The 27,491-nt window shown below is 40.3% G+C and overlaps 1 protein-coding gene across 4 annotated transcripts in view; it reads left to right on the top strand.

Annotated features, from left to right (window-relative positions):
- Nucleotides 1–27,491, top strand: part of LOC108002865 (CD151 antigen) — a 61,858-nt gene that overhangs the window by 23,111 nt on the left and 11,256 nt on the right. For 3 of the 4 annotated variants that reach the window (XM_028669228.2, XM_017064813.3, XM_062071535.1), the window contains 2 exons: nucleotides 14,840–15,044; nucleotides 23,991–24,182. In XM_028669228.2, coding sequence (XP_028525029.1) covers nucleotides 14,925–15,044; nucleotides 23,991–24,182 — 312 coding nt within the window. In that variant the 5' untranslated portion in view covers nucleotides 14,840–14,924. Of the gene's footprint in view, nucleotides 1–11,392; nucleotides 11,414–14,839; nucleotides 15,045–23,990; nucleotides 24,183–27,491 lie in introns of those variants that run through there. The other variant, XM_062071536.1, reaches the window with a different exon arrangement.

Below are 27,491 nucleotides of genomic sequence, written 5' to 3'. Positions count from 1 at the left end.
GAATTAAACGTCGTTTCATGCTGGTTTCCTTCCTTCCCTCGTGTAACTCGTGTTACGAAAGCCGGGCAACAAGATGGTCGGAGGATTAACAGGATGAGAAGGATAGTGTAATTTGGAGTGTAATATTCATTTTTATTGTACTCGATTGTCCAGTGTGGATTTCAATCGGTGCTCTGGATCGATCTAATCCAAGAATTTCATCCAAGAATTTCATCAAAACTCGTTTTATATCCGTCTATATTCACTGGCTAATTATCAGTTAACATTCGGCTCGAAAAACTTCTTTTCGTAATTTGATTAATTCGCAAAGAAAAATCTTTGTTTCTTTGGAGCAGAGTTGAGTTATATTTACAAAAATTATTCTTCCTGCAAATCTCGGGTCGATCTTTCGGATCGATGGGATAGGAAAAATAAGGAATCGACAATACGATGGTGATATCGAGTTCTCGGAATTCTCGAGAGGATTGCGAGAAGAGAGAGAATATCTGATGGTAATGGGAGAGGATGGTAAGTAGGCGGAGGAGAGACGCGATTACGTTGCCAATCGGATCTTCGTTCTCTTTTGTCCCACGTGTAATCCCACGTATTTTCCAGACCAAAGATCTTCCGCGGAGAAAGTGGACCGGTTAACAAGCAAGTTTTCAACTGTCGGCCCGGCTAATTGTGCCGGTATTAAGTCGCAATTAAAGTTCCTCTCGTTTATATCGCGTCAATAACCGGCGAGGTAAGCTTTCCTTCTCGTTCATTTCCTTAGATGCCGCCAGTGTCTGCCTGCCGTCCTCTTCAAACAGCGAAAGAACTCTTAATTAAAGGAACGAAATCAGAAAGTGGGGTATATTAGCTTGTACCGCGTGGAATTTCCATTTTTCTTTTCTTGATGAAAAACGATGTATTTTCGAAATTGTAATCTAAATTGGCTTTAATCATTTTTTCCAACCGGTATATTCCATTTTTATAAAACTTTATAGTTTAAATGTGAAGAAATTCTTCGAATGTTGCGATTGCAGCTTCTCGATCGTCGAATATCTTATTTTTTTCTTTGTTTTTTTAATTGTAAATGGCGAAACAAGTGATAATTGGTGAAATATCTAGTATAGTGGATGGGTTAAGATTTAATATTTCTCTATTTCAGTTAACTTTTGTAGAATGAAAAATAGTCTATTATTCTATGGACCTATTCTCAGTCACCGTAATTTTTTTCGATCGTAATGGTTTTGATACAGGATTTTCCATTAGCATATCCAACCAACGATCGATTGTATAGTTTCTCATAATTCTATTCAAAAATGGACCGAGCTTTGCGCGATAAACACAATTTTGATTCCAATTTTTTTTTCACTTTATCCATTGCGTTTGAAAATGTCTGAAAACTGTGATTGGAGATTCGCTTCGACGTTGGCTCTCGATTTATTTTTGTTCGATAAGGATCTATCTCGGGGCTCATTTTCAAGATTCTCGTTTCCAGACCTGAATTTTTGAAACCAGCCAAAAGTTAATCTTAATATTTAGAAAATCGATCGATAAGCGAAATATAGAGTTTACAAGTCGATTGTCATTTATTCTAAAATTGACAATTTCACGTGGTACGAATTGACGAATTGTAACATAAATTTTGAACGTATATATAATAAAAAATGATACTTGAAATATACTCATCGTACACAATAACAGAATATTATAAAGTAATATTCCTTTGTAGATATTTATAGTTATATTCAATAACTGAACCGTTACTTTCCAATCGTCTCGTTGTTAATTTTACGGTTTTGTTCGAACTCAAACTCAGGTTGAGTCATCATCAATCTACTCTCCAATAGAATTTCGATTATTCCCCCTAATATTCCCTAATTAATTCGAATAATCTAAAGTTTTACCGTACACGATGTTTCCTAATAGAATAAGAAAAATTTCACGAGGACGGCAAAGTGAATTCCCTTTCGATTCCACCTCGATCCGACGATAATTCGTTCGATTTGGACGCGAGGAGGGGAATTGTTGCACGCAAAGCCGCGGAGAGCTACGCGCCAATGCTTCTTGGAGCGCATAGTTCGATCCTCTTACCTCTTAGGAAAGTGATAGTAAAGATTTTAATCCCTCTTCCTGAATTGAATCGCGTTCGATTTGTATTCTGTCCAAATATATGAATAATATGATTCTCTCTTTTTATCTATTTATGTTTCAACAATTGGGAAAAGCGAGTTCCAGACTTTTTCGTTTCATTTTTTCCTTTCCAACTTTTTTAACTATTGTCCACCATAAGGAAGGAAGGAAGGAGGGGAGACGCGCGTGGAATTCGTTAGGGGTCACGAGCAAGTAATCGGAACCAGTTGGAATGAAATTTGTTGGAAAAGGGACCACCGTTTATCACCGCTTTTCTCCCCTATTCACCGAGGCTTCTCTCTCAAAAGAAGAGATGTTTGTGAGATAAAGCGAATTAGAAATTCGAAAGTGAAACTAACCTCAGAAAAATTCTCTTCGAGGAAGGAAAATTCTCTTCATCTTTTCGAATTTGATCGAAAAGATTCTTTTTTTTTTTAAGATACGAACGAGATTGTTATTCAACGTTCTCTTCCGCGCGCGGGAAATTTTAAGCGTTCCAAACGGACGTTGGTAAACTTCCTCGGCTTCCGGAAGGATGTTCGAGTCGCATGCCGAGGCGACTCGACTTCGATGGTATTCAAACTGCGCAACTAATGGATTCGGCGAACTCGAAGGCTGCTTTCGAGCAACCGTTTCTCGCTGCCGTTTTGTTTGCTCTCGCCTACCTTTTCTCTCTCTTTCTCGCGTGAATCAAAGCCGCAAAGAAGTTTCGAGATCCCAACCAACCTTCTATCCGCGAGAGGATACAAAATTTTAACCCTATTTTTTCATCGATATAATCCTTGACGAACTGTGTGGCAAGGAACCAAAGGTCTCGCAGGGCCGTTCCTAGATCCAAATTCGCCCTATTTGATCAAATATTTGCGCAACGTGTCGCCTTATTCACCTTTCATTCGATTCGAAATTATTCGAAGAAGTGACGTTAAACGAGAAAAAAATCACGCATCACGAAGGGAACGAGTGGAAGTTTCTCCCCCCCAAAAAAACAATCTAATATTTATCTAATATTTATGACAGAAAAACTCGCCGGTTTAACTTGCGAAAATTCGAGTAAATCCATATCGATGAGCATAAAAATTCGATGCAAACACGGGCCAATATACACACATATATTTTCATTCGGGGATGCTTTGCCCAACGTGGACCGCCGCCTCTCGATGGCAAACATTCTCCAATTATCGCGCGCGAACAATTCTTGAGCTCGCTCGAAAGGAGGAGGAGGATTTCGCAAAGTTGGAAAACGATGCATCGTTTCGATTCCCTCGCGGTTTTTAAGTCGTTTTGTGGAGGAGAGGAAGTCGAGATTATCGCGCTTTTAACCCTCTCGCGATATTCTTTTCCCGCCAACGTTGTGTATCGCCTTAAAGGAATTGAAATCTCGAGAGAATCGGTGATACGAACGGTGCATCGAGAAGCAATGAGAAAGTTAGGTTAGGTCAGGCGAGAGATCGTCGAATTTGAATCTATTTCGAAGAATACGAGTGTATTTTAAGCGTTGGTCAAAGCAAAGGATCATTCGTAAGTAAAGTTATAATAAGATGAATTGAAAAATTAATTGGTTTGAAACTTTGAATTTAAAATTTTACTTTGAGCGATGAGTGTTTGAGTTTATTCGTGGCTAAGATAATTGATCAATTTTACAATTAATTGCGATCATTTGATGGTTTCGCTTTCTACTTTCTACTACGAACGCAAAGGTGGATGAAGTTTTAAATTGGTTGGAATTAAAGTTCATTCGAACGATTTGTCATTCGGAGCATCATACGAATAACTGTTTAATTCGAGCGATATTTTGCGATAAAGTAATTAAAATAACTTCAATTTTTAATTTTTAACTAATCAAAACCATCATCCAACTTCGTTAAGAACGTTAAGGATAAGATCTCGTCGTGTTTTGTATTACAATTAATTCATTAAATTACGCGAAAATGTGTAAAATTTTAGCATTCAAAGGACAATTATAGCGGTTACGAATAACAAATGTTATTCGTGCAAGATTTTGCGATAAAGTGATGAGCTTAAAATAACTTTACTTTTAATATTCTAATTTTAATCAGGTTAAAACATCGCGCGCATCCAACCCTAATGTTGAAAATAACGTGAAGATCTTATCGAATTATTAAAATCGATCTTAATTAATAACAACGTCGCGTTTAACTCGATGCACCAACGATGCAACCCCGTCCATTTTTCTAATTGAACCGGTCGCCAACCGGGGCAGAGACGCACACGCAGCTAGATTAAAACGCGCGAGTGAAATTACAAGTTTTTCCCCTCCTCTCCCCCCTCCGTGCCCTTTCCTAATTACCGAGTGACGATTATTTAACAAGTATAAGCGGTGCCCGCCACCACTTTAATTAAATTACCACTTGTCGTATCCCGCGCCGCAGTTGTGCGGCTTCGTGTTTCCCCCACCACCCACGCCGTATTACCCACGTCCACGGAATTTCTCCGGATATTGTTCCCAGTTTCCGCCACCGTTCCTTCCTTCCTTCTCTCCAAGAATCGTTCCATCGATCCTTGCGCCCTCCCCCTCCTTCCCTCGTTTACAATCAATTCTCGTTAATCGGGGGAAATAATTTTCCCTCCAGTTCCAAACTTCCCTTCAATCGTTGGAAAACGAATCTTCAACCGCGATATAAATGTATTTTAGAACGCGTCGTATCGAAATTCTCTCTTGGCGCACATGGCAGCAATGGCAAATCGTGATTAATTTAATGACCGAATTTATTAACGCTTGAAGCGTTCAAACATAAAGGCGTGAAAACGCGTGTCCATCAAGTATCCGTGTTAATGCGCCCATTTTCGACGCTCTTGTTTGCGCTTATGTAAAAAGAAGACGAGGAGCGCTCATCCCATCTCGGCCATTAATCGATGATGGATGATCGATCGACGCGTTGTCGCTTTTAATCGTAGGAAACGAATCGTCCCGTATCGATTCGTTTATAAAGTATATTGGACCGTTGGAACATGGAAGGAAAAGGTTGCGCTGCTTTAACTCTCGCTCGATCCGGTTCTCTCGTAATCAAGACGTCGCCGCCCGAGGCTCGCTCTTTCCCGACCACATTTTTCTTCCCCGCCTACGCAGGTAGCACGCGTAGTACTACGGCTCTCTCTTTCTTTCTCTCTCTGCATTCGTATCATTTATATTCTTTATCCGTTAAAAGCTTATTTAGATAGCCTTTTCGATGTTTATTTTAGATAATATATATATATATATTTATATTAATCAGCTTTCGACTCGATCGATTGCGAGCCGACCGTTATAACGAATCACGAGCGATTGGAACGTTGAAAGGTCTAGGAAAGATTTCGAGGTACTTTTGTTTAAAAATGTCTATATCCATTTCGATATCCATTTTTCGTTTCAAGAGTGACGAGAGATAGGTATGCGATATAGGAAACGCATGGATGGAAAAAGTCTGCTCGGGTTAGGTTATGCGCGCGAGTTTATTCGTAGATGGATCGGAAGGATGAAAATCCGGAAAATCCGAGCTCGTTGAACGTCGGTCGATTACCAAATTGCGGTTAATTCGATCATATCGTCGGCCACCGACGATCGAGAACGCATTAACCAGTCAACGAGTTTTTCCGAGTCGGTGAATCGTGGTTTGATAAAACTGTGATACGAAAAGTTTTATTTGTTCTGAAAAAGTGGCACAAGTAAACTCTTTTATATCGATACGCCTCCTCTTTTCTCTTTCTCGCTCTCTCTCTCTCTCTCTCGTGAAAAATTATTCGTCTATTATTGGAAAAGGATTTTCACGATTGTGGATATACGGGGAAAATTTATTCGATTATTCGAAAGTGGTGACGTTTTATTGGTTAACGTAAAATCGATTCGGTTGAATAAATTTATAGCGCGGTAAAGAAAATAGGGAAACGACTCGAATATCTTTTTTTTTACCGAGCAGATGGCCTTTATCGACGTTTTTTTCGTAACAAAAATCATTACGCGTGTTGCACGCACATTGGAATCGAGTAATTAACGCGTAGAAACGTGGAAACGAATCGATGATCTCAAAACAGGTTGGTGGGCCCGCTAGTTTTATCGCGTGTTTTTAATGAAAACTGAGAAACGACAAAGGAAAATATTTTCAATATCGGTCGAGATATTAATTGTAACTACGATTCTGCCATATATTTTCATTTTCCTCTTTCACTCTGTTTTTTCACCGTTTTTTCAATTTTGACGAACGAAATCCATTTGATTTTGAACTTTTTCCTATAAGAGAAGCTTCACATTTGAGGAAATCGTGAAAAATCAAACTCTATAATATATCACTCATTCACATTTCAAATTTCAATACATTTCGATATATTTAGATTTGAAAAATATTCTAAATACTTCGCTCATCTCGTATCCAATCACCCACTCCACTCTTGGCGAAACAAAAATTCGAATGTTATCCAAAGAGCGATTAGAAATAACAACGAGATATATACGAGAGATAAATACATGAAAACAATCTTCTAGTAAGTCTCTATACGGTGCCGCGAAGAATTTTTACCAATATGCGCACGCGTAACAACCCGGTAAACCGTAATCCTCGAGGAAAGATGAGGGGGAAGAGGGAGCGACGTAAAGACGAAACGAGTGTCCGTTACGATCCTTTAAATGCCTCGTGTTATTTCCACCAGGCGGCAGGACGATATCCACCGTAATAACGCGATAAATAACTTCGTCGTAACGTTCCGTGTACGTAAGATGGTCGTTGCTTCGTACACACCGTTTGGCCAGACCTCTTTATTCCGGGCCACGGTCGGTTTATACGCGTTAATTACGTGTCCCTGGGTCGCCCAGGATGCTACGTTAAACGGTAAATCTCTCGCTAGTTGAAAATGAAAATAAAACGCGCGCCTCTATCCTATGACGAACGTAATTCCGACTGTTTGAGGTTAACAAGTTCTTCGATCGACTCGAAATTCGTAAATTCATAAGGATTGTCGGTGATATTGTCCAGTTATTATTCTTATTCAAGTGGAAAAGTGTATCAACTCTCGAAAGTTTCGAATTTATTCGAAAGAGACTTTTATTCGAAATGACTCTAAACGATTTTAACAAGTAAGATTAGATTGATTTTTGAAATTATGCAACGAAGAAAATATCCTTCTCGCCAATAATTTATTACTATTATTATTATTATACGTTATTACAGATAAATAAGAATTTAGAAAACATAAAAAAAAAATAAAGATTGTTGGCAAGGCAGGACCAGTTACGTGTCATCGAATTTCACGATCGCTCTCGCACCATTCAACGAACCTTCTCGATTTATATACTTTCTTTCGCCGAGCGTTAAATCGTGCTAAGTACCCAGAGAAACACCGGATCGTTGCAAAATCGCAACAAATCCTGCGTCGGATGGATGATCGTTCTCGTCGAGGAAGCGAGAGAGGAAAAGTTCGAAACGAGGCGAAAGATCTGAATACGATAACCAGCCGAGCACCAGATTCCGTTTGTTCCTAGGCTGGAACCGCACTATTATCCAATTTTCTATTGCGGAGATTTGCACGCGGCGATTGCACGCGGAGGCGGATGGCGTGGGCCGACTGTACTCGTTCTTCCCGCCTGGTCCCCCTGTCGAGCTTTTTCCTCGCCGTTCCGACGCCTCCAGTTGGGTGCAACCTGCGCTCGAATCGAGCCCGGCAATAAAATTGATATCGAGTCGATTTCGTGATTTTTTTTTGTTTTCTTAAAATAAACGTATTATGCGGGGGAAGCCGACAATCATCGTTAAATCCTATGAGTTAATTAAATAACTGTAATATTTATTAGAAGTAGAAAAATAAAATAAATTTAATAAGAGTTAAAAACTAACTTAATTTATGTGATGCTTATGAATATTATTGTAATATTCGTTGGAACAAAAATGAGAAGTCAATAAATACAAAATTCTCTTTTTTTATCGAAAACTAACCCAATCTACATGCGATGCCATGAGTTATTCTTTGTGTTAGATTCTTTGTGATAAAAAGCAGAGATTCGCTTTTTTTGTTAAATTCTAGTACCAGTAAATAGTTGGCCTTTGTAATATTCATTAGAACAAAAGAGAAAAGTAAATCGGCATTATTCTTTCTTTTCGAAATTAATTCATCTTGATTTATTTAATCTACGCGAATCTGCCGTGAATTAATCTCTGTAATATCCATCAGAGTGATAGAAAATAAATAGAGATTGGTATACATCGACCTTTTATCCGAACGTAAGACTCAACTTAATTAAACCTACGCGATGCTACGAGTTCCTCTTTGCGATTAGTATTATATACTTCTTGGAACGTAAGACTAATTTAATCTCGAGTCGGAGACTAACCTAATCTAACCTAACCTAATGTAAACGTGATGGGAAGAGTTGGTTGACGAACAACCCACGCAACATCCATTAGAAGAATAATAGAAAAGAGATGGCTAAACGTCTGTGTGCGCGTTTCTTTTCAAACTTCTTCCCTCCCTTCCTCCTTCAAACGTATGATTTATCTACGCATGGCTCGATCGAGGTAGAAGGAAAGAAGAGGTGGAAATACCTGTACCTATTTTCAAAGAACGTTTCCGCTCAAACTTTCCTCCCTCCCTCCCCTTCATTCCGGATGAAAGAATTCTCTCGAAGACTTGCTTCGAGTTAAAGGGAAGTCCCCTTTCCCCTCCCTTCCACTCCGATCGAGTAGAGTTAACCGATACATCCCTACTGCGTTTCGTCTTTATTCGAGGAAATTTCACGGAGGGGGGCGAAGAATTCCACGAGATGGAAAGAAAGGGATGAAAGAATTCGAAATTACGAATCGATCGATAGAAGGAAACAATCCCACTCTTCGATAACGCTTTATATTCTCGACGCGATACACCGTATCATCCGTGTCACACCGCGATTCTGTCACGGTTTCTCGTCATTAAAACGACGTACCTCGACGTTCCCTCGTCGTTTCGAAGTTCCTCTCCACAATAAAGGCTTGGGTGAGATGGCGACGCGCCACGTGTGACGGCATTTCGTTTCGAAGGCGTTTTAACGGCGCTTGCGGATCGATCGTTCGATCGATAAAACAGTGTAACGTAAACGGCGTTTGCTTCCCTCTCCAAGTCGGCCGAGGGATCGTTGGACACCTTGGAGGATCCATCGGTGTGTGTGTCGTTCGCAAAATGCGAAACCTGCCGCCAGGAACCGTCCAATAAAAAGGGGCCTCCCTGAATGGCCGGCAAGGTTAATGCGATTGGATGATTGGCTCGATTAGCAAATTGGCTCGGGTTGTTGGTGTGTAGGACATTGGGATAAATGAGGATATGTCTATGCTGGGAACACGGCACTGCGGCAAATTGATGGGAAGGGATCGAACGACAGCACCGATGTCGTCGCTGATATATTATATGAGACATGGTTTTCGATAGACACGGCTTACGCGCTCGTGTCGCCTCGCCACGATTAACGCGGCCCTTGTGTGGTTGCAAAAAAAAGATATGGAATTCCATTTCGCTCTTTTCCTCTCTCTCTTATTCGTTTCGCTATTTTTAAATGATACGAGACATTGTTAATTTGTTAACCAACTTAAACCGATTTCACACGCGAATTAACGTATATAAAACTTTCATATTTTATACAATATTTATATATGTAAAGAAAATTTGTCGAATATTGAAGACTATATCGTTGCTTTGTGTGACATTTTAATAAAATCGTTGGAGAATTTCGCATCAGCTCTCGAAGGAAATTTTTCGCGAAAGAAGTGGAATCGATCGAGCGCAATAAGTCCGCGTGGAAAGTGGAAGATAAATCCTACGTGTCCCGATTTATTTCTCTTGGATCGTGCGGTTGAAAAACAAACAAACACGTACACCGAAACGGTATAGTAGGCGCGTCATCGTCGAGCGCGAACGTGGGTCGTTTACTTTTAGGCGTGGGTGTCGAAAGGTGTAGCCCGAGGTGGTTGGCACGTGGGTTAGCAGAAGGGCCGTATCCGGCGCGTGGCACAACGAAATTTTTCTCTCTCCATACCTCCATCGATTATTTTCACGCCCATTATCGCCAACATGCGTACATTTGTATCTCGTTAGGCTCGAAAGCCTTCGTTTCCGTCCCTTATCCCGCGCCGATCTTCCTCGCCCAAAAGGGGGAGCGAGCTGTGCCCCTCTCCGCGCTCGAACACGGAACGAACGAGAGATACTCGCGCCGCTCGCTTATCTCTTAACTTGACCACGTTTAAGCTTTGTACTCCCGGCCTTTTTTCGCTCGGCCGAACTGAACGGAACTGTGATGATGATTTCCCCGTCCCGTTGAATTTCTTAGCCAACTTAAAACGATTTCACGCGCGAATCGACGTATAAAACTTTTATGTTCTAATGTATTGTATTAATGTATTATATTATATTATATTATATATATGTATTTTTACCGTGTAAAGAAGGAAAATTTGTCCAATATCCAAGTATTTTAATAATAATGTAATTATCAAGATACTTCCTCGAGATTAGGGCAAATATGAAGAAATATTTCGCGTTTCTTATTTTATTCAGAGAAAACAATCCCAATAATTTGCTCTCACATTCTTATTTTTCGTTCATTCTATATTTTTCTTACTTTCTCAATTTCTTAACGAATAAAAATAATTTCGTTATTCGAAAAATCAAAATAATAGTTCGTTTAATTCGAGATAAAGAAAAAAATACTTAACCATTCGATAGCTTAGGAATCAATTCACGAAGCGATATTTTAAAAATCGATGCAGAAGAGTCGAGTTATCCCGTCGAACCGATAGACAAACCGAGAATCACCATTCGAGCGCTTGAGGGGTAAAAACACGTATTCCAGAAGCGGAATTCATTGGTGGAAAAGTATGCGCGCAGGTTTGCCTCTTCGTCTCTCGGGAGTTTTTCATCGCGGAAAACAGTGTTGTTCCGCATCTTTGTTCCACGGGAGAGGGGTTGTAACGAATACTCGCTACCTTTTTTACCTTCTTCGTGGGAACAACGCGTAGGGAAAAGAGTATCAGCGCGAAATTTCCACTCGTGTTTTGATTATCTCGGCTAATTCTATTCTCTCGACTCTGGAAACGAATAAATTAAAAACTATTTTCCTTTAACTGCAAATATATATAAACAATTAATTTAGATGTAAGAGTCTGAAGAATACTTTTCTCTAAATATTTTGATGACAGTCATATTTCAAGAGTATTATGATTTGATTTTGATAAAATATTTTTTTTTTGTTTAGAGTGATGCTGAAAAGATAGCTGCAGTTAAAGGATTAATTCTTGACGAGTTTTCCAGTTCGGAAGGGCGAAGTAGCAACTCGAGATGATACGTAACGAGTGTCTTACATTAAGTAATATGATTTTATACACGCTTCCTGTAGTAAAGAGATGAAGATCCAAGGAATTTATTCGCAAATCAATATACTGTGCTCTTATTATTTGGAGAGATTTAATGAAATTTAACGTAATAAATCGCTCTAACTGGACAAAATTATTTTTTTTCGATTTTGAGTTTGTACGAAGATTTAATTTTTAGAGAACAGCATTGCTTTTTATTATTTCGTTAAAAATACAGAATAAAAAAGAAAATACAAGTAATATCAATATATAAAAAAATTTACAAATATATAGAGAAAAATAAAACGTGCAATATAAGTTGAAATAAAATAGAAAAAAAGAATCGATAAATACTTAAACAAAAATGAAATAACGAATAAAATTACAATTTTTTAAAAATATAAACATTAATATACTTATAATTAAAAATATGCGAGTTTTATTTGAATCTTATTTGAAGAAGAGCGAGATACATGAATTGAAAGAAAAAATTGACAAGAGAGGTGATCGAATCTATTCCATCCATCTAAATGCAAAACGCGACAACCTCCTAGTTTGTCACTCTTAGAGGTGGTGCCCTTGAGTAACCGCTCAAAAAAAATCTGCGTTGCAGACGTAGCAAGAAAGATTGTTGTTAACGAGCAATTAACCGCCTCTCTCTCGAGCAAAGAATTAAAATTGAATCAAACGCTCTTTTCGACTTGAATTTTCCATTCCTTGTTGAAACTTTTGAAACAAGCTGAAATTAGTCATCGCGCGAGTTAAAATATCCCAAACGGACGGGCGTTTAAAAATTTTCTTTCATCGCCCACGCGACGAGAGACGGGTCACACCCATTTAATTTCACGGCCTCCTCCTCTTCCTCCTTCGTCCTCCAAGGGTTTCTCCCGCTTTGGCATCGTGGCAATCGCCTTTCCTCCTTATTCGGCCACCTCCTCTCCTTCGTTAGTCCTCGTTAGTCCGCCATTTATATCCTTCGTCGTTTATATCAGGGGAGGAGGAGGGAGAAAGGCACGCCAAAATCCCCCTGTCGAGAAAAGAATGGTCGATTCCGTCGACTTGGAGGCGAATTGTTTCCCGATCGGTTACGCTCTAATTGGGGAAACACAATTAGCGGCGAGTAAATAAAGCCGGTGTACGCTCTCTAATTAATTCTTGGCGGCTCGTTATCGTGAACGGATGCCCATTTCCATTTCACGCGCCCTCTGTTTTTTAAATGAATTTCGATTCTCGATTCGATATTGGAGAAAATCGTCGGCGATCAACGACGCGTTTTTCGATCGAAGAAGACAAAAGAAACGAGAAAAGTAGATATGCAGAAGTTTAAGTCGCTTTTCTAATAGGGATCAATGCATTTTTCGATTTCACGATAGTATACGAAGGCGTGCTAATCGAAAGATCGTGAAAGAAGTCAGAAAGAAACTAAATAGATGTCAAAATCATTCGATTTTTTAATGTCACGATGAAGGCAAGTTTAATCGAAAACACGTCGAAGAAATTTCACGGAAAAATTAAATCTAGTAGATATAGAAATCATTCAATGCGGTTTTCGATTCTACGCGATGGAAGGCGTGCTAATGGAAAGATCGTGAAAGAAGTCAGAAAGAAACTAAATAGATGTCAAAATCATTCGATTTTTAATGTCACGATAAAGACAAGTTTAATCGAAAACACGTCAAAGAAATTTCACGAAGAAATTAAATCTAGATATAGAAATCATTCATTTTCGATTCTATATGGAAGGCGTGCTAATCAAAAGATGGTCAAAGAAGTGAAAAAGAAACTAAATAGATGTAAAAATCATTCGATAAAGTTAGGTTTTACACGAAAGAAATTTCACGAGGAAACTAAACGATAGATATAGAAATCATTCGAGTCGCTTTTAACGTTGCTATATACAGACGTGTTAATTGAAAACAGGCGAAAGAAATTTCATATTCCAAGTTCGCTGTATCACTGATGAGTGGTAATCGAAAGCGCGGGAAAGAAATTTCACGAAGGAGGCGAACTATAAGAAGAGGTCGAGCCGTGACCAAGATAGCACCGACCGATTTCGTGCACGCGACCAATATAAGGAAAAAGGGTTATCGGAGCAGAAAAGGGATGGAACGAAGGGAGAGAGATGCGATCGATCGTTCCTTGGCGAGGCGAAAGGACGATGCCTCCTCGCGCCAACTCGCTTTTTCTCCCGATCCCTTTGAACGAGTTACTTCCGGATTCTTCGATCGCAACTCCTTCGTCGTCGCCCGTTATCCATTCAATTTCTTTTCACTTGCTCGTAATTCGACAGTATCTTTTACCTCTACTCGTTTTAATTACAACAAATTCTCAAAGTTATCGTCCTTGGTGATCAATCTCAGAAATTCGCGCGAAGAAATTACTTCCGGGTTTTTCGATCGCAAGTCCCTCTCCACCATATATTATTCAATTTTTTCACTTACTCGTAATTCGAGAGTATCTTTTACGCTTGTTTTAATTACAAAGTCTCAAAGTTTTCGTCACGTATCATTCAATTCCTTGACGGTTTCACTTGCTCGTAATTCAACAGTATTATTATCTCTACGCTTGTTTTAGTTACAACGAAGTCTCAAAGTTTTCGATCGTAAGTCCTTTTCCACCATATATTATTCAATTTCTTGATATTTTTCATTTGTAATTCGAGAGTACCTTTTATTACTTCTTTTTAATTATATAATACAATGAGTTTCAAAATTTTCGTCTCACGTATATGATCAATCTTTTCAATCGAATTTCACACGGAAAAGGGTTCTTCGATCATAAGCTCTTTTTCATATATTATTCAATTTCTTGATAGTTTCAATTGCTCGTAATTCGACAGTATCTTTTACTTCTACTTATTCTAATTACAATAAAATATCAAAGTGAAGAAGTCTCTTCGATCCTTTTTCATATATTATTCAATTTCTTGATAGTTTCAATTGCTCGTAATTCGACAGTATCTTTTACTCCTACTTATTTTAATTACAATAAAATATCAAAGTGAACAAGTCTCTTCGATCATAAGTCCCTTTCCATATATTATTCAATTTCTTGACAGTTTCAGTTGCTCGTAATTCGAGAGTTCCCTCTACTTTTTTTCGATGACAATAAAATTGTCAAGATTTTCAAAGCTTTCGTATATATTTCGTATATATTGAATCTCAGAAATCGAAGTTGGCATGAATCGGGAAGGATCTCGAGAAACGGATATCTGAAGCGACGGATATCAGTCAAGTATAAGAAACGAAATCTATCCGGATTTTTCGCGCAGTGTCCCCTGGCGGATGGCCAGGGACCCTCGAAGATGGATCTACTTGCAATTCCCCAACAGTCTATTTGAAATAAAACCGAAGGGGATGGAATTTCGTGGGCGAGGAAAACTCGACGTCCGTTCGTGAAAAGTTCCCTAATCCTCGAACGAATTTCCTCCGTGGTTTCAGAGTCGGTGACGAGGTGACGAGCACGACGACGACGACGACGAGCGCCACGGAGCCACACGAGTCGGAGGAAACGAATCGAGGAATCATGGCTAAAAGCGCGGAGAGATTGCCCGGCACCTCGACCAGGTTAAGAACCAGAGACGACGGCTGCTGCTCGGTCAATTTCCTGAAATACGTGCTGCACATTTACAACGTGGTGTTATTCGTAAGTAAACGAATCGCTAATGTATAATACCCGATCCAAATTTTCGCTTCCCTCTTTTAACCCCTTTTATCGCCCTCGAAATCTAGCCCTCGAAAGTCACCGAATCGACTCGATTCCAAATACATTAATACAGTCGTGTATACGATAATTGCAAGAGGGAGAAAAATGAACGAGACGATTTCTCTACACTGCAGAGACCTACAGGGACGTTCGCAGCCAGAGAAAACGAGTTCTCTCTCGTCCCACGACGACGTTGTAAACAGGCGGTCGAACATCGTGACCGATCGCGATACATGCCATAAAATGGTAATGAAGCTGGAGCGGCGAGCTGGAAAGGGAAGCGTCGAAAGGGAGGAAGAAGAAAAAAGAAGGAGCAACGATCGCGAATCGATCGGTAGTCTCGTAATTTAATGCATAAAAATGTCAAAACGTAGGGATTAAAGGAAACGGAGGAGCCTATGTTGTCGCCTCCTCTCTTTCTCTCGTCATTTTTCATCGCTTCTCCTCTCCTCCATCATCGCAGAGAGACACTCGGAACGGCATCGGGTTCGATATTAACTTTCGAAATCGCCTCGATCGAGATGGGTTTAAAAACTCGGTCGATGACGAGGGATAATCTGGATGGAACAATGCTCAGACCCGCATCGATCGCGCTCCCTCCCGTCGTCGGGACGTTACTGGCGATTGCCAGCCGGTGTCAGGTTTGATGCCGTTGTTAACCGTGTCGAGGCGTGGTTCTCGGGGCAATAACGCGCGCTCTCCTCCCTCTCGGACAGAAATTCGCTTGCCTGCTCGTCGCATAGCTCTCCGTGCTCTGTCGCCGCGCGATCGGACGCCGATCGAATGGGGAATGAGAGGGCGAGAAAACCGTCGACCGGATTCCTCCTCCACGTAGCAAAGTTGCGAACCGCGTTCGAAACGAAACGAGCGTTGGAAGCTTGCTGAAGAGAAGAGAGAGAGAGAGTCGGGGGATAATCGGGCGATCAACGGTCGAGGCTAGTTATTACGCGGCTACGATTTATTAACGAGGGATAATTAAAGGGGGTGGATTCAGATTTTCAGATGGCGAATTTGATTTGGAAGGGTGGGGATTTCGTACGTTAAACTGTTTGCTATTTTAGGTAGGTGTGATTTTCGGTGGGTCGATCGATCGACTGGCCGCCAATAGAGGGAATATTCGGGTATACCTATCGAGTATATACGCGATGTATATTCTGAAACTTTCATTATCAGGAGGGACCGGTCAGAGGGAAGGATTAATTGTTAGGGGAGATCGTTGGCCTATCTGCTAATTATCGATTAATAATAGACCGCCGGTTCGATACTTGTTCCGTAAAATTATTCCCTTTCATCCTCTCCCCTAAGACCTTTCGCGCGTCAACGTCTTTCTTCCGTTCCGCGCGAGCCGAAACACAAAGAGGAGGGGAATGCGAAACGAGAGAAATAGAGAGGGAGGAGTACGCTATTTTGTTTCCCATTGTTTCGGAAAAGCGCGGTGGAAAGTTCATTCGTCGAGGCAATGGCGAACCATTTTCATCACTACATCGTGCAATTGCTGTGCAATTTTTTGGAAGAAAAGAGAAAAAGGAGGATCAACTTGTTGGAGGTGACATCGTTTTTTTTTTTAATTCGATTTCGCGTGGACGTCGATGCGAATTAACGCTCTTGTTTCGAACTGTCGTAAACATTTTCGATGAGAATCGATCGGAAGAAAATGTTTCTTTCTTTTCTCACCCTGTTGGTTTTCGTGTCGTCGAGGAAAATTGCGGTAGCTCTCGATCCTCTTAGCGGTATAGCTTTAAGCCGAATTAATTTTAACAACGAATATATATATATATATATATATGTGTGTGTGTATCAAGGCAGTTGGAGCGCGTGATTCGCGCGATTATGAAACGCGATTATCTCGAATGGTCCAATCGCATTACGGCTCCTCGTTATACTTATAATTCCGCGCGTAAAATGCGAAACACTCGCGGTGTTAAAAATCCTCTCACGTGAAACCGTGTATCGAAACGTGCGTACGTATCGCGCAAGTTCCATTTAAACGAACTTGTCCGGGTTCACAACCATACTTCACATGACTACGCTACGTAATGGAGCCTCCCGTAATATGGATAATGCCATTACGCTATTATTTTCAGTTTAATTACGATATGAAAGAATTTTCGACGCACAAACATTTCTGTTCAATTATGAATCCTTGCTTATTTCATATCTCATCAACTCTTTTCATGAATTTTTACTCGTGGGACAACGCATCATACGACACGAGACATTATAAGATGTACAAATTGTTACGAATCGACTCTTTTCCTCATTTTCTACCATATACACTTCATACACATTTGTACAATTCGCAAGAGTTCTTTTTCAATCTGTACTCGATTTGTTAGGAAAAAGAGATCTCGTATAATAATAGAACAAGGTATTACTATTATTTTCAATTACTGTACGAAACATTTCCTCTAAAATGAATCGACTCTTTTGCCCATTGTCCGTCATATACGCATTTTTACAATTCGTAAGAATTGTTAGGGGACTCATTCGCCGTGATACCGCGTTTCCGGATTCGGACGAGCGAAAAGGGAAAGAAAGAGGCGCAATTGGACGGACGGCGAGGATCGAAACGAGTCGCTCTAAACGAACGAAAACGACCGTCATCCGGCTTATTTCTCGACTGGTAACGGCCGGGAGGTAATGGCCGTTCGACCACCTAGCGCATTCCCCCGGGCTACTTGCGATTTCCACGCAGGAACGCGCGTAGGCGCGCGCGTGCATACATCCAAGGATCGCGCTCTCCCTCTCGTTCGCGCCTCTTTCTCCTCTTAAAATCCCTTTTCACGCGCGTCCTAATTATCGTTAACGCGAATCGCAATGCGTTATAAATCGCTCGATCGGATATTTTTATGCCCTCGAAATGATTATTAAAAATCTCTCAATTATCATTATCAAAAAAAAAAAGGAACGAAATTGTAACGTGGTTGAACGTAGTTGCGCGGAAGATTCTTTTTTCGTATTCGTCGTGGAATAGGTTGAAGGAGATTTTTAGAAAGTTTATTTATCGAGAGTAAAACCGTCGAGGGATATTCTTCTTTTACCAGTTTCGAGATTGTTGAAGATTATTAGAAAGTTGGTTATGAAAAATATGGAAGAAACGATTAACGGTGAAACGTAAGTTTGCGCTTCGAATTGAAATTTTTCTTCGGGGGGACGAGTTAACTAGATTTACGGAACTTTATATATCTTTTTTTTTTTTTTGAAATTATTATATGTAAGAAATCTGTCTTGGATAGTATAGTTTCCGGATATACTTGTTGGATTTAATGCAAATATACTTAGGCACCAAAAAATGGTCACTGTGCAATTCTTAGTTAATCGAAAGAGAAAATTCTTTTGAGTTTTGTTCGCTCCAGTGGTCTCTTTGTATAATAATCTAGGCATCGATGGCTGCCAAATTTAAAAACAATAATAAAACACGATCCTGCTTTCACGATATTTTTTTCATTATCAACACCTTTTATTTCACTTTCGCTTTCTGAAATAATACGCATTCTTCTTCTTTTACGATACGTAGTGTGATAATTTTCATTTCCACCCGATCCAGATTGGTCTTCATTCTTTTTATTCTTCTTTTTATTATTCTTTCTTATCAACTCCATATCTTTTGAAGACTTGCTCTTATCTAAATATGCTAAAATATAAATGTAAAATATATTTTTTTGGACAGGTTTAGGAAAATATCTTGAAAAATTCAAATCTTCACTTACGAAAATAAACTTGTGTTGAGCTTCCAAATGTTGAAATTATCTCTCACGTGGATCTATTTGTTTTATAAAATAACAAGACAGATTCACTTAAAAATCACTTCTTTTCTCTGCAAAATTCGCCGTTGAAGAGATTATTTTTGCAAATAACTCGTTTGATATTTATTGCTAAACAATCGTCATTTGCTCGGTGTTGTTTCTTCTTATTCATTGCTATTTCATTTTTCTGTTACTTCGCAATAATTGATCTGTTAACCCGTCAAATTAATGGATTTTCGCAAAAATACGACATCTAGAAATAATAAAATATAAATGTTCCAGGGAATAGAAACGTATATTTTCTGCATTGCATCGTGTAAAAACCAATAATAACAATGTCTAAAGAATAATATATTTGCATATTCAGAATTTTTAAGCATGAAAACCCGTTATTGGTTACGTAAATCTAGTGTTAATCCGGGCTCCTGTTCGTCCTCGCTAATTCAACGCCAATCCGGATTTCGTATTCGTGTCGAACGCGATTTCTCCCTCTCTTTCTCTCTCCTAGGAAACTCTTAGCAGGAACTTTTCCAACCGTTGCTTCGTGAAAGAATCCTCGACGAGAAATCTTCGAAGGAGAATAGGAGAGGCGGAGAGAAATCCTTCTCGAAATGAAAAGCGCGAGATCCTCCGTGACGCGTGATTATTCTAATTTTGTTGCGGGGATACAAGAGGTCTCGGGCCACGCTTGATTTACGTGCCTCCCCTAGATTGAAGCCGGTGTGCTGTATTCCGGAAGCGAGCAAGCAGAATCTTCGTGGTCCTCGTGATGGAATCTCATTCTCGCCTGCGAGAAGAGCGAGGAGGGCTTCGTTTCTCTCTGCAGTTGGAAAGATTATTGCTGCGGCTTCCGCTTGGATCGTCGAACTGAGAAGCGTAGATTAATTAATTCCTTGGCACGTTGTAAGTGAGAAAAAGATCTTCTTGGGATCGTGAAGATGATTGTTTACGAATTCTCTCCCGTTCCAATCGATACGAGATCTGACGGTGCAACTCAATGTGCATAGATACTTTTAATAATGTCAATTGTATAAATAGAAATAATTAATAAAATAATAAAATTAGTTTCAATAGAGAGATATCTTGGAGATAGAAGAAGGTCTCCAGTTCGATATTCTTCCCTTCTGTGGGAAATTGGAATTTTTGGGTAACCTTATTATCCCAATCTATTAACAGCTTCGTTCAGATTTCGTAAGAATTTTTAACGCCTTTCGAGATCTTCGTTCCTTTCACGTGGTAGATCGGTGGCTCTGGTAGATTTATAATTCTCAAGGAACGAAAGTAATATCGTTTCGCAATAATCTAAACCTCTCGAACGATTAAATTAGCTCGTTTGCCGCGAGCGTTTCGTGCATGCAAATCGACGAGGATGACTCTGATAACTTGGAAATATCGTAAACTATCAAAAGATCATCTTTGGAAGATCGACTCTATCTCTAAGACAAGAGTTGGTTGGCCTTCTCAGAAATATCTAATCGAACGTTTTGTTATTCGATAAACAAACCGAGCCCTTGACCAAGCTTTTCGAATCTTCTGCACTCGATCCTTTAAAGCTGTTTCTTTATATAATATCGAGTATTATATCAAGGGAGAGAAATAAACGTTGGTGGTTGGCTGATGATATCTCGACTTGCAGCTGCAGCCTGGAACGAGCGAAGAATGCAGCAGGACCGAACTCGAGAGAAATAATCGCGTCTGTTTTCCCTCTGCTCTCGTTTTTTCCCCTCCCCTCCTCCCACTTAATACACCAAATAGAAAAGGCAGGGATAAATAACGTTGTTGATGCGAACCACTCGCTCGCCGATTTACGAGCTTCGAGATCTTCTCTTCACTTGGCTGCACATTCGATATGATGCACACCGCGTGTGTGTATATATATATATGTATATATACACACATAAATTGGACGTGAAAACAGGCGACTTCTTATTTGCGCGTAATTCGCGGATACAGCGGGCAAGATTTAAAATTAGACGCATCTCTGACATACTTTGCGCAGCCACGACGACGTGAAAAGCTTACGTTACGTAACTATTCGAATATTGCACCGGGTCGAGAAAGAAGAAGCCTCGTTGTGGACGCGGCAAACAGTTTGTTCGATGAAATAATAGAAAATAATTAACTGTAAGTCGAAATGTAAGAGAAATTATTAGATTGTTTTTCCAACGTGATCGAGAGTGGGAAACATTATCAGTGTGGAAAAGATGCGATTCTTGAGGTCTTGATAGGGAAGGAAATTTTTATATATAAATCTTTCGGCAAAAATTCGTAAGAGGATCGATTTAGAGATTTAGAGATATTTATTATTTTTTAATCGGAAAGAAAAAGTAAGAAAGAGCTTGTAACTCGATGGTGTCTCAATCGTGCCTTACGAGCTACACGATTCTCTTCATAAATCTTGGCAAAAATTAAGAGGATTTCGAATTAGATATCTTTTTCAAGCTCGATTCGCTGTAAGAATTCTTCCCCTCCGTAAACCATGTGGTGCCAATGCCTCCAGACGCCTCTTATTCTCCTCGAGCCAAGAGATGAAGACTTCTCGATCGTAGAACGAAGGAAGGGAACGAATTTTCCATCCGTCAATTCGTGAAACGGTAAAAAAAGGATTGACCGTTAGGCGCGTCGAATTCATTCAAAAACTTTGGTTGAGGGGGATAAGTCGCGGCGAGAAAAGTGGGGAAGTTTGGGGAGGAGGGGCGCCGCGGGGGCGTTGGTCGTCGAGAAGGTGGCCCGTCGAAAAGAATTCCAGAAAACCTGTCCAAACGAGGCTTTTAAGTCTCGGCTGTCGCATAGTTAGCGGGCGGCACGGCCCAAGCGCCCCTCTAATTGAGCAGAGGCTAGATAAAAACGACCGTGGCTCTTTTTTATTTTCGGCTCCGGATCGAACCGTGAGACGATTCCGGATATCTTCGATTCCATTGTTCCATCGAGCACACCGATGCCTTTGTACCTCTTGCGATTCCTCGCGACTCGACGGACCACCCAGAGTCTCCCCTCAGCAAATCGCGATAGGAAAAACAACAGAATTTCGAGTAAACTTACTTCGACGAGTATGTAATTAAAAATGCCGCTACAATTATTAACAATTGAACAATAAATTATCGAATGTATTCGTAACCGATCAAATTTTTCTTATCCGCTGCTTACGATTATCGAAAAAAATATTCTTCCGTTCCAAATTTCACGAAAACATACAGGTTCGAGATACGTAATTACTCCTCGAGCAAGATGAATAAATATTCCATTCGTCATATTAATCGTGAATCAGCATGGAGTCGTAGATCGCGACTTTCTTTGCCTCACGTTCACCTCTCCTCGCCCTTGTCACGCTCTCCTCTCTGGAATTAAATATCAATCGGGGAACGCCGTCGTCTCCTCTTTGTTTCCTCGTCGACAGTGTATGCATCGTCTCCACGAGCGAGTCCACGTGCACCCGATGCAAAATACACGTACGTAGCTTACAAAGGAATATCGTATCGCGGGGCGATACACGGTGGATTTATACTGGGAGCGGAGGCGAGATACGTGGCCGCCTTCGGCATTCGGGACAATGATAAAATAATAAATCGGTGCCCTCTCCAAGCGGAGCCTCCCCGCGGAGAGCCGAGAGATATTTCGAGGCTAGAAATGGGATTCGAGAGACACGCGCTACAGGGTGCATGTAGCATATCGTGTGGATATTGGATTCGAGCCGTTCTTTCACCGGGCTACGAGTTTTTAACGGTGCAGGTCTTTTTAAAAAAAATTTCGACCGAACTCGATAAAAGAATCGTCGATCAGCGAGTTGTTTCCGTTTCGGAAAAATTGTAGATTAGATAAGAGGGATTTCGTAATTTTTGCAATGACACGGTAATGGGGGTGTGTGTGTTTCAGGAGATTAATAAATAATTATATAATTATAACAGCGTTTCAAAAGTTTCGAGTGATGTTTTTTTTATTTTATCGTTTTCGTTGGAACGATTTCAAATACGTTGACATACTTTGAAAAAACGAAAAAATATATTCGATAGAATTTATTTTAAGAAGGGAATTATATATTTTTAAGAAATATAAAAAAAGGTTTCCCTTTCTCCTCGTTTATTAAGACCAATTTCAAATATTTCGACGTGAAAAAGGCTCGACAGAACAATTTTAACCGAGAGAGAGATAACGCTTTGATCTGTCCCTCGAGAATTTTTTTCTACCTATCCCCCTCCCTCTATCGAAAAAAATAATCGAACGAAAAAGAGCCGTGGCAATTAGTACCGATAACGTACGACGTATCACGGTCCCGTGTGTGCATCCTTGGGAGGACAGATAATGGAAGCCAGAAGCGTTTACACGTTCGTCGAACTCGCGACTGCTCTAAAAACCGTTCTACCGAATTATACGAGAGATACAGTTGGCCGTCGTTGCATTCCTCGATACCGTAAATATCGCTTGTCCACCGGTATTTACGTGAACGTTGCTCGTATATTCCCCAACGCTCTCTACTCCCGTGGGAGAGGGGATTGGCATCGCGATGTCGAATAGGGAAAAATTCGAGGGAAATCAAGGCGATAGGGAAAAAAAAGGAAAAAAGGGGGAAAAAAGAAGAGAAGAAAAATAGAGACGAAAAAAAGATAGATAAATCGTGGCGAGGATAACGAAGGACGCGCGGTTATCGACTGTGTCTGTACAGTGTGTGCAGATGTTCGTGGGCGGATATATAACACGTGGAATTCATCGAGCTTCCATATCGGTTAAATGAAATCTACCGCGTAGATCGTATCGCGTTGAAATGGACAGACTGTGTATTTAGAATGGAATGAATTAATCAGATGTCACGACATACGTTGAACTTTGCGGATATTTCGATGAGTATCTCGTGGGAAAGGTCGTAAACTTTCGCAATCGTGTAAACGAGTTTGTATAGAGGGCGCGGAAATGGGTTTAATGAGTTTGGCGCACGGAGTGGAATACAATTAGGCGCAAAGTCAACTGCGAATCGCTTTATTCGCTAGAGGAACGATTGGACGAGAAGGCGTGAGAGAGGGAGAAAGAATGTGTTTAACGCCACGTTTCAAGCCTTTGTGCTGGTTGGAATGCAACTGGCGCGTTAATTAGAGAGATTAAAAGCGTGCAGTGTTTGAGAACGTCAAACGGTTTATTTTTGTTTCAGTTGTCTGGACTGGTGGTGGGCGGGATCGGTATCTGGACGGTGATTTCGAAGCACAGCTACGTGTCCCTGATGACGACCTCCACGTATCCGACGCTAGCCTACGCTTTGATCGTCGCAGGTGCTCTGGCTGTGGTCGGTAGCTGGCTCGGATGCGGCGGTGTAACTTCTGAAAATAGATGCGTACTTCTCATAGTAAGTAAATACTAATAATAGTAAGTGATTCCACGAAACATCGCGAATAAACTCTACTTCAGATCCGCTCGACTTCTGCTCGCTTACGCAACTTGAAAAATTAAGGAATTAATCGATACAAGCTCGAATACAATCAAAGCTCAGATTCTGTACATTTTTTCGATATCCAATAGTACGTAAGAAAACGTTGCATTCGAACTTATATATCCACCGATCGATCGGAACGGAATCGATCGAATCGGAAACACGGCTCGTGCATCACGGAAGAATTCATCGCTTTGTCGGGAACATATTTACACCGTTGATGGTAGCACGGTGTCTCTTATCGATCATGCGCTTCCGTGTCGGCCATTTATCAGGGTGCCACTATTGTCTGATTAATTAATTCTCCGGTCGGGCCAAATGCTCTGCGTCGAGGGAGGAAGGGGGAGGAGAGACGGAGGCAAAGATAAAGCCGAGGATATAGGAGGTTGGAAACCAGCCGCACGAGTAACTCGAGCTATCGCTTTCGGAATTGCCTACAGCCTTGGTAGCGGATGCTCTCCTTGCTAAAGGAGAGGAGGCGATCGTTCGCCAAAGTTTCGTGGATTTCATTCGACGAGGTGACGTGCATAATGGATTCGTTTCACGAATCGGCCAGAAACGTCCCTCCCTCCATCTTGTTTCCCGAACTTTTCCACCAAAATTTCCTTCGAAATCATCTCGTGAACTTCCATTAGCGGCGGAAGAAGAAAAAGAAGAGGAGACAATAGTCGCGATGGTAATTAAAATGGCGCGCCAACTATTGAGAACAAACTTTGATGGTGCATTTGAAAAAAGATTTCGCCAAGTTCCGTTTCCGGGACAGCATCCTCGTTTCTTTCTATGGGGCTGAGCCTTCTCACCCTTTGACCCATTTCATTATTGCAGCGGAGAGAGGTTTGCAAGCTCGCTTCCACCACGAAAACGAAGGAGCTGCGTAAGCTTAAAAGATCGCTCGTTTACCTTGTTTTCATCGTTATCGATTCTAACTTTCCAATTACGGATCTCAGCCGATCGTTGTGCGGATCTTTGCTATTTTTTTTTTTTATTTCTACCACCTTCAAAGGTGGCTCAAAGCTAAAGCTGTTCTTTTTTTATTTCGCGTAAGATGCGCCTGGCAAGGCGTAATAAATACGCGGTTACAAGGTCGATTTCACCTTAAAGTGCATAGTCGATTAGCTCCCACTATTATCAACCCTCGACAAGTGGCCTCCCCTTGTTTATCCCCTTGTTGATCCTCGTGCCAGGATGAAAGTCGAACATAAGATAAAGGAAAGCGAGCAGAGAGAAGCTGGTTTTAAAAATGTACTTCGATTTTCCGTTAAATAAAATTAATTATTAAGACATATGTTCTAAAATGGAAGACTCGTTTCAAGAATCAGGCTTTAAATTTTCGATCAATGGAGGGAAACGATTTCATTTTACGAGAAAATCGTAAGAATAATTATAATGGTATTGGAATATGGCTTTCTCGGTTGAAAGAAACGAACACAGACACGTATATATATCTCTCAACGATAAAAGTCACTCGTCCGTATTAGACTCGAGTACTCATCATCTCTGATGTTGCATCGAATGCGTCGAATAGCCGTGGCGTTCAATATAACGTTCATTGTAACGCGTCCATTATTGAAATATACAAATATACATTGTTGGCAAATTATAACAAAATTATGTTACATCGAGCGATATCGAGGAACAAAGAATGTAACAAAGTATATAATAAGAGATAGAAGCTTTCGTTATTATATTTAAAAGCTCCAATCCTTAGAAAAAAAAAACGGAACGAAACGAATTCGAATCGCTTGAATTCTTGCATTCGAACGACGTTGATTGATCGCCCGAAAAAAGATGTATACGCCACGAAGAGGATAGTGTACCGAAATCTGGTGATTTAACGCTCTTCGATCGAATTCACGAAATGGAATCTTGTCCGCATTTTTTAAAAATTCCTCCTCCTAGCTGGATAATGCTACTATCTCGACGCTTTGTAAAACTTTGTCCGATGAAACGATGCAATGAATTTTCGGTGGATGCATCAAGCTCCAAAAGAAGCCAAAGAATCACGTTTCGCCCGAAAGTTTCGCCCTTCGAATCTATCTCCAGTTGTCTCCATCCGTCTGAAAACTGTTAGCATCCTCCTCTTTCTCCTTCCTCCTCCCTTCTTCCTGCTATAAATTACGCTTAAACGAGAATTAGCACGAGGACCGGTATCTCGAGCCACCATTTCAGGCTGCAGCACCACCTTGCTGAACTGGCTCACCCTTAATTCCACATAAATGATAGTTTAATTCCGCAAACAACCCTTGCTAACCACCAAGATACGGGATTTCTTTTTCAACATGGACGGATTTCCACTCGTTGTCGCATTGTCGGGATCACGATTTAAGCAAGATCAATGCAAAAAGTAAATCTGTATGCAATCGTCGATTATTATTTTCATCCGCTGAAAGAATGAAGCGGTGGGAAAAGAGAAGGACAAATCGTCATCGTGGGAGCCGCTATTATCGCGACATCGTGGATGAAATTTATCGGTGCTCGTTCGGTGCTTTTACGAGGTTACGTTTTCCGCTGGGTAACACCTTTCCCACTTTTCTAAAAATTTACTTTCACCGATAGAAATTGCAGAAAATATTTCTATATTTATTTCGATCGTATTTCTTTGAAACACGAGTTTTAAAAGATTCGATTCAACGGACGAATTAGAAATCGCGTCAAAAATTGATTAAATATATGTATATATACGTTTTCAATTAGGAATTACATTGCGAAACATTGTTGCAATCCATTTATTATTATTATTAATGTATAACCTGTCTCCTGCTTATTCAATTTAGAAACCGCATTAGAAATCGTTGTATCGATTCAGCCTTCAACCGCATCGCTGGTCCACGATAATTTATCGAGCTCCTCCTATCAAAATTATCACCAATTACCCGTCGAACAGCTATCGCGGCGAAGGTCGATTAGACGAACACTTCCACTGTCATATTCGTGCCTAACGATTAAGAATATTGTTATTTCTCCGAAATGTAATAAATAAACAATGACAGAAATGTATACATTGTAATACAAGATAGGTTAAAATTGAGCCATAAATATATCACGAACGGTGAAATTAATTTTGATACAATTTTTGCAAAGTTTTGCGAATCAAATATTTTACCATACATTCGATTCTTATCGCGTGGAACGATGTGGAAATATATATATATAACAAATCATTGCATCGTGTGAATTTCTAATATCGAGATTAATCGCTCAACTTCAAGTTTAATTTAAAAAAAA

This window comes from Apis cerana, linkage group LG2, assembly GCF_029169275.1.
Source record: "Apis cerana isolate GH-2021 linkage group LG2, AcerK_1.0, whole genome shotgun sequence".
Lineage (NCBI taxonomy): Eukaryota > Metazoa > Arthropoda > Insecta > Hymenoptera > Apidae > Apis > Apis cerana.
This window is presented reverse-complemented; position numbering and strand designations above follow the sequence as displayed.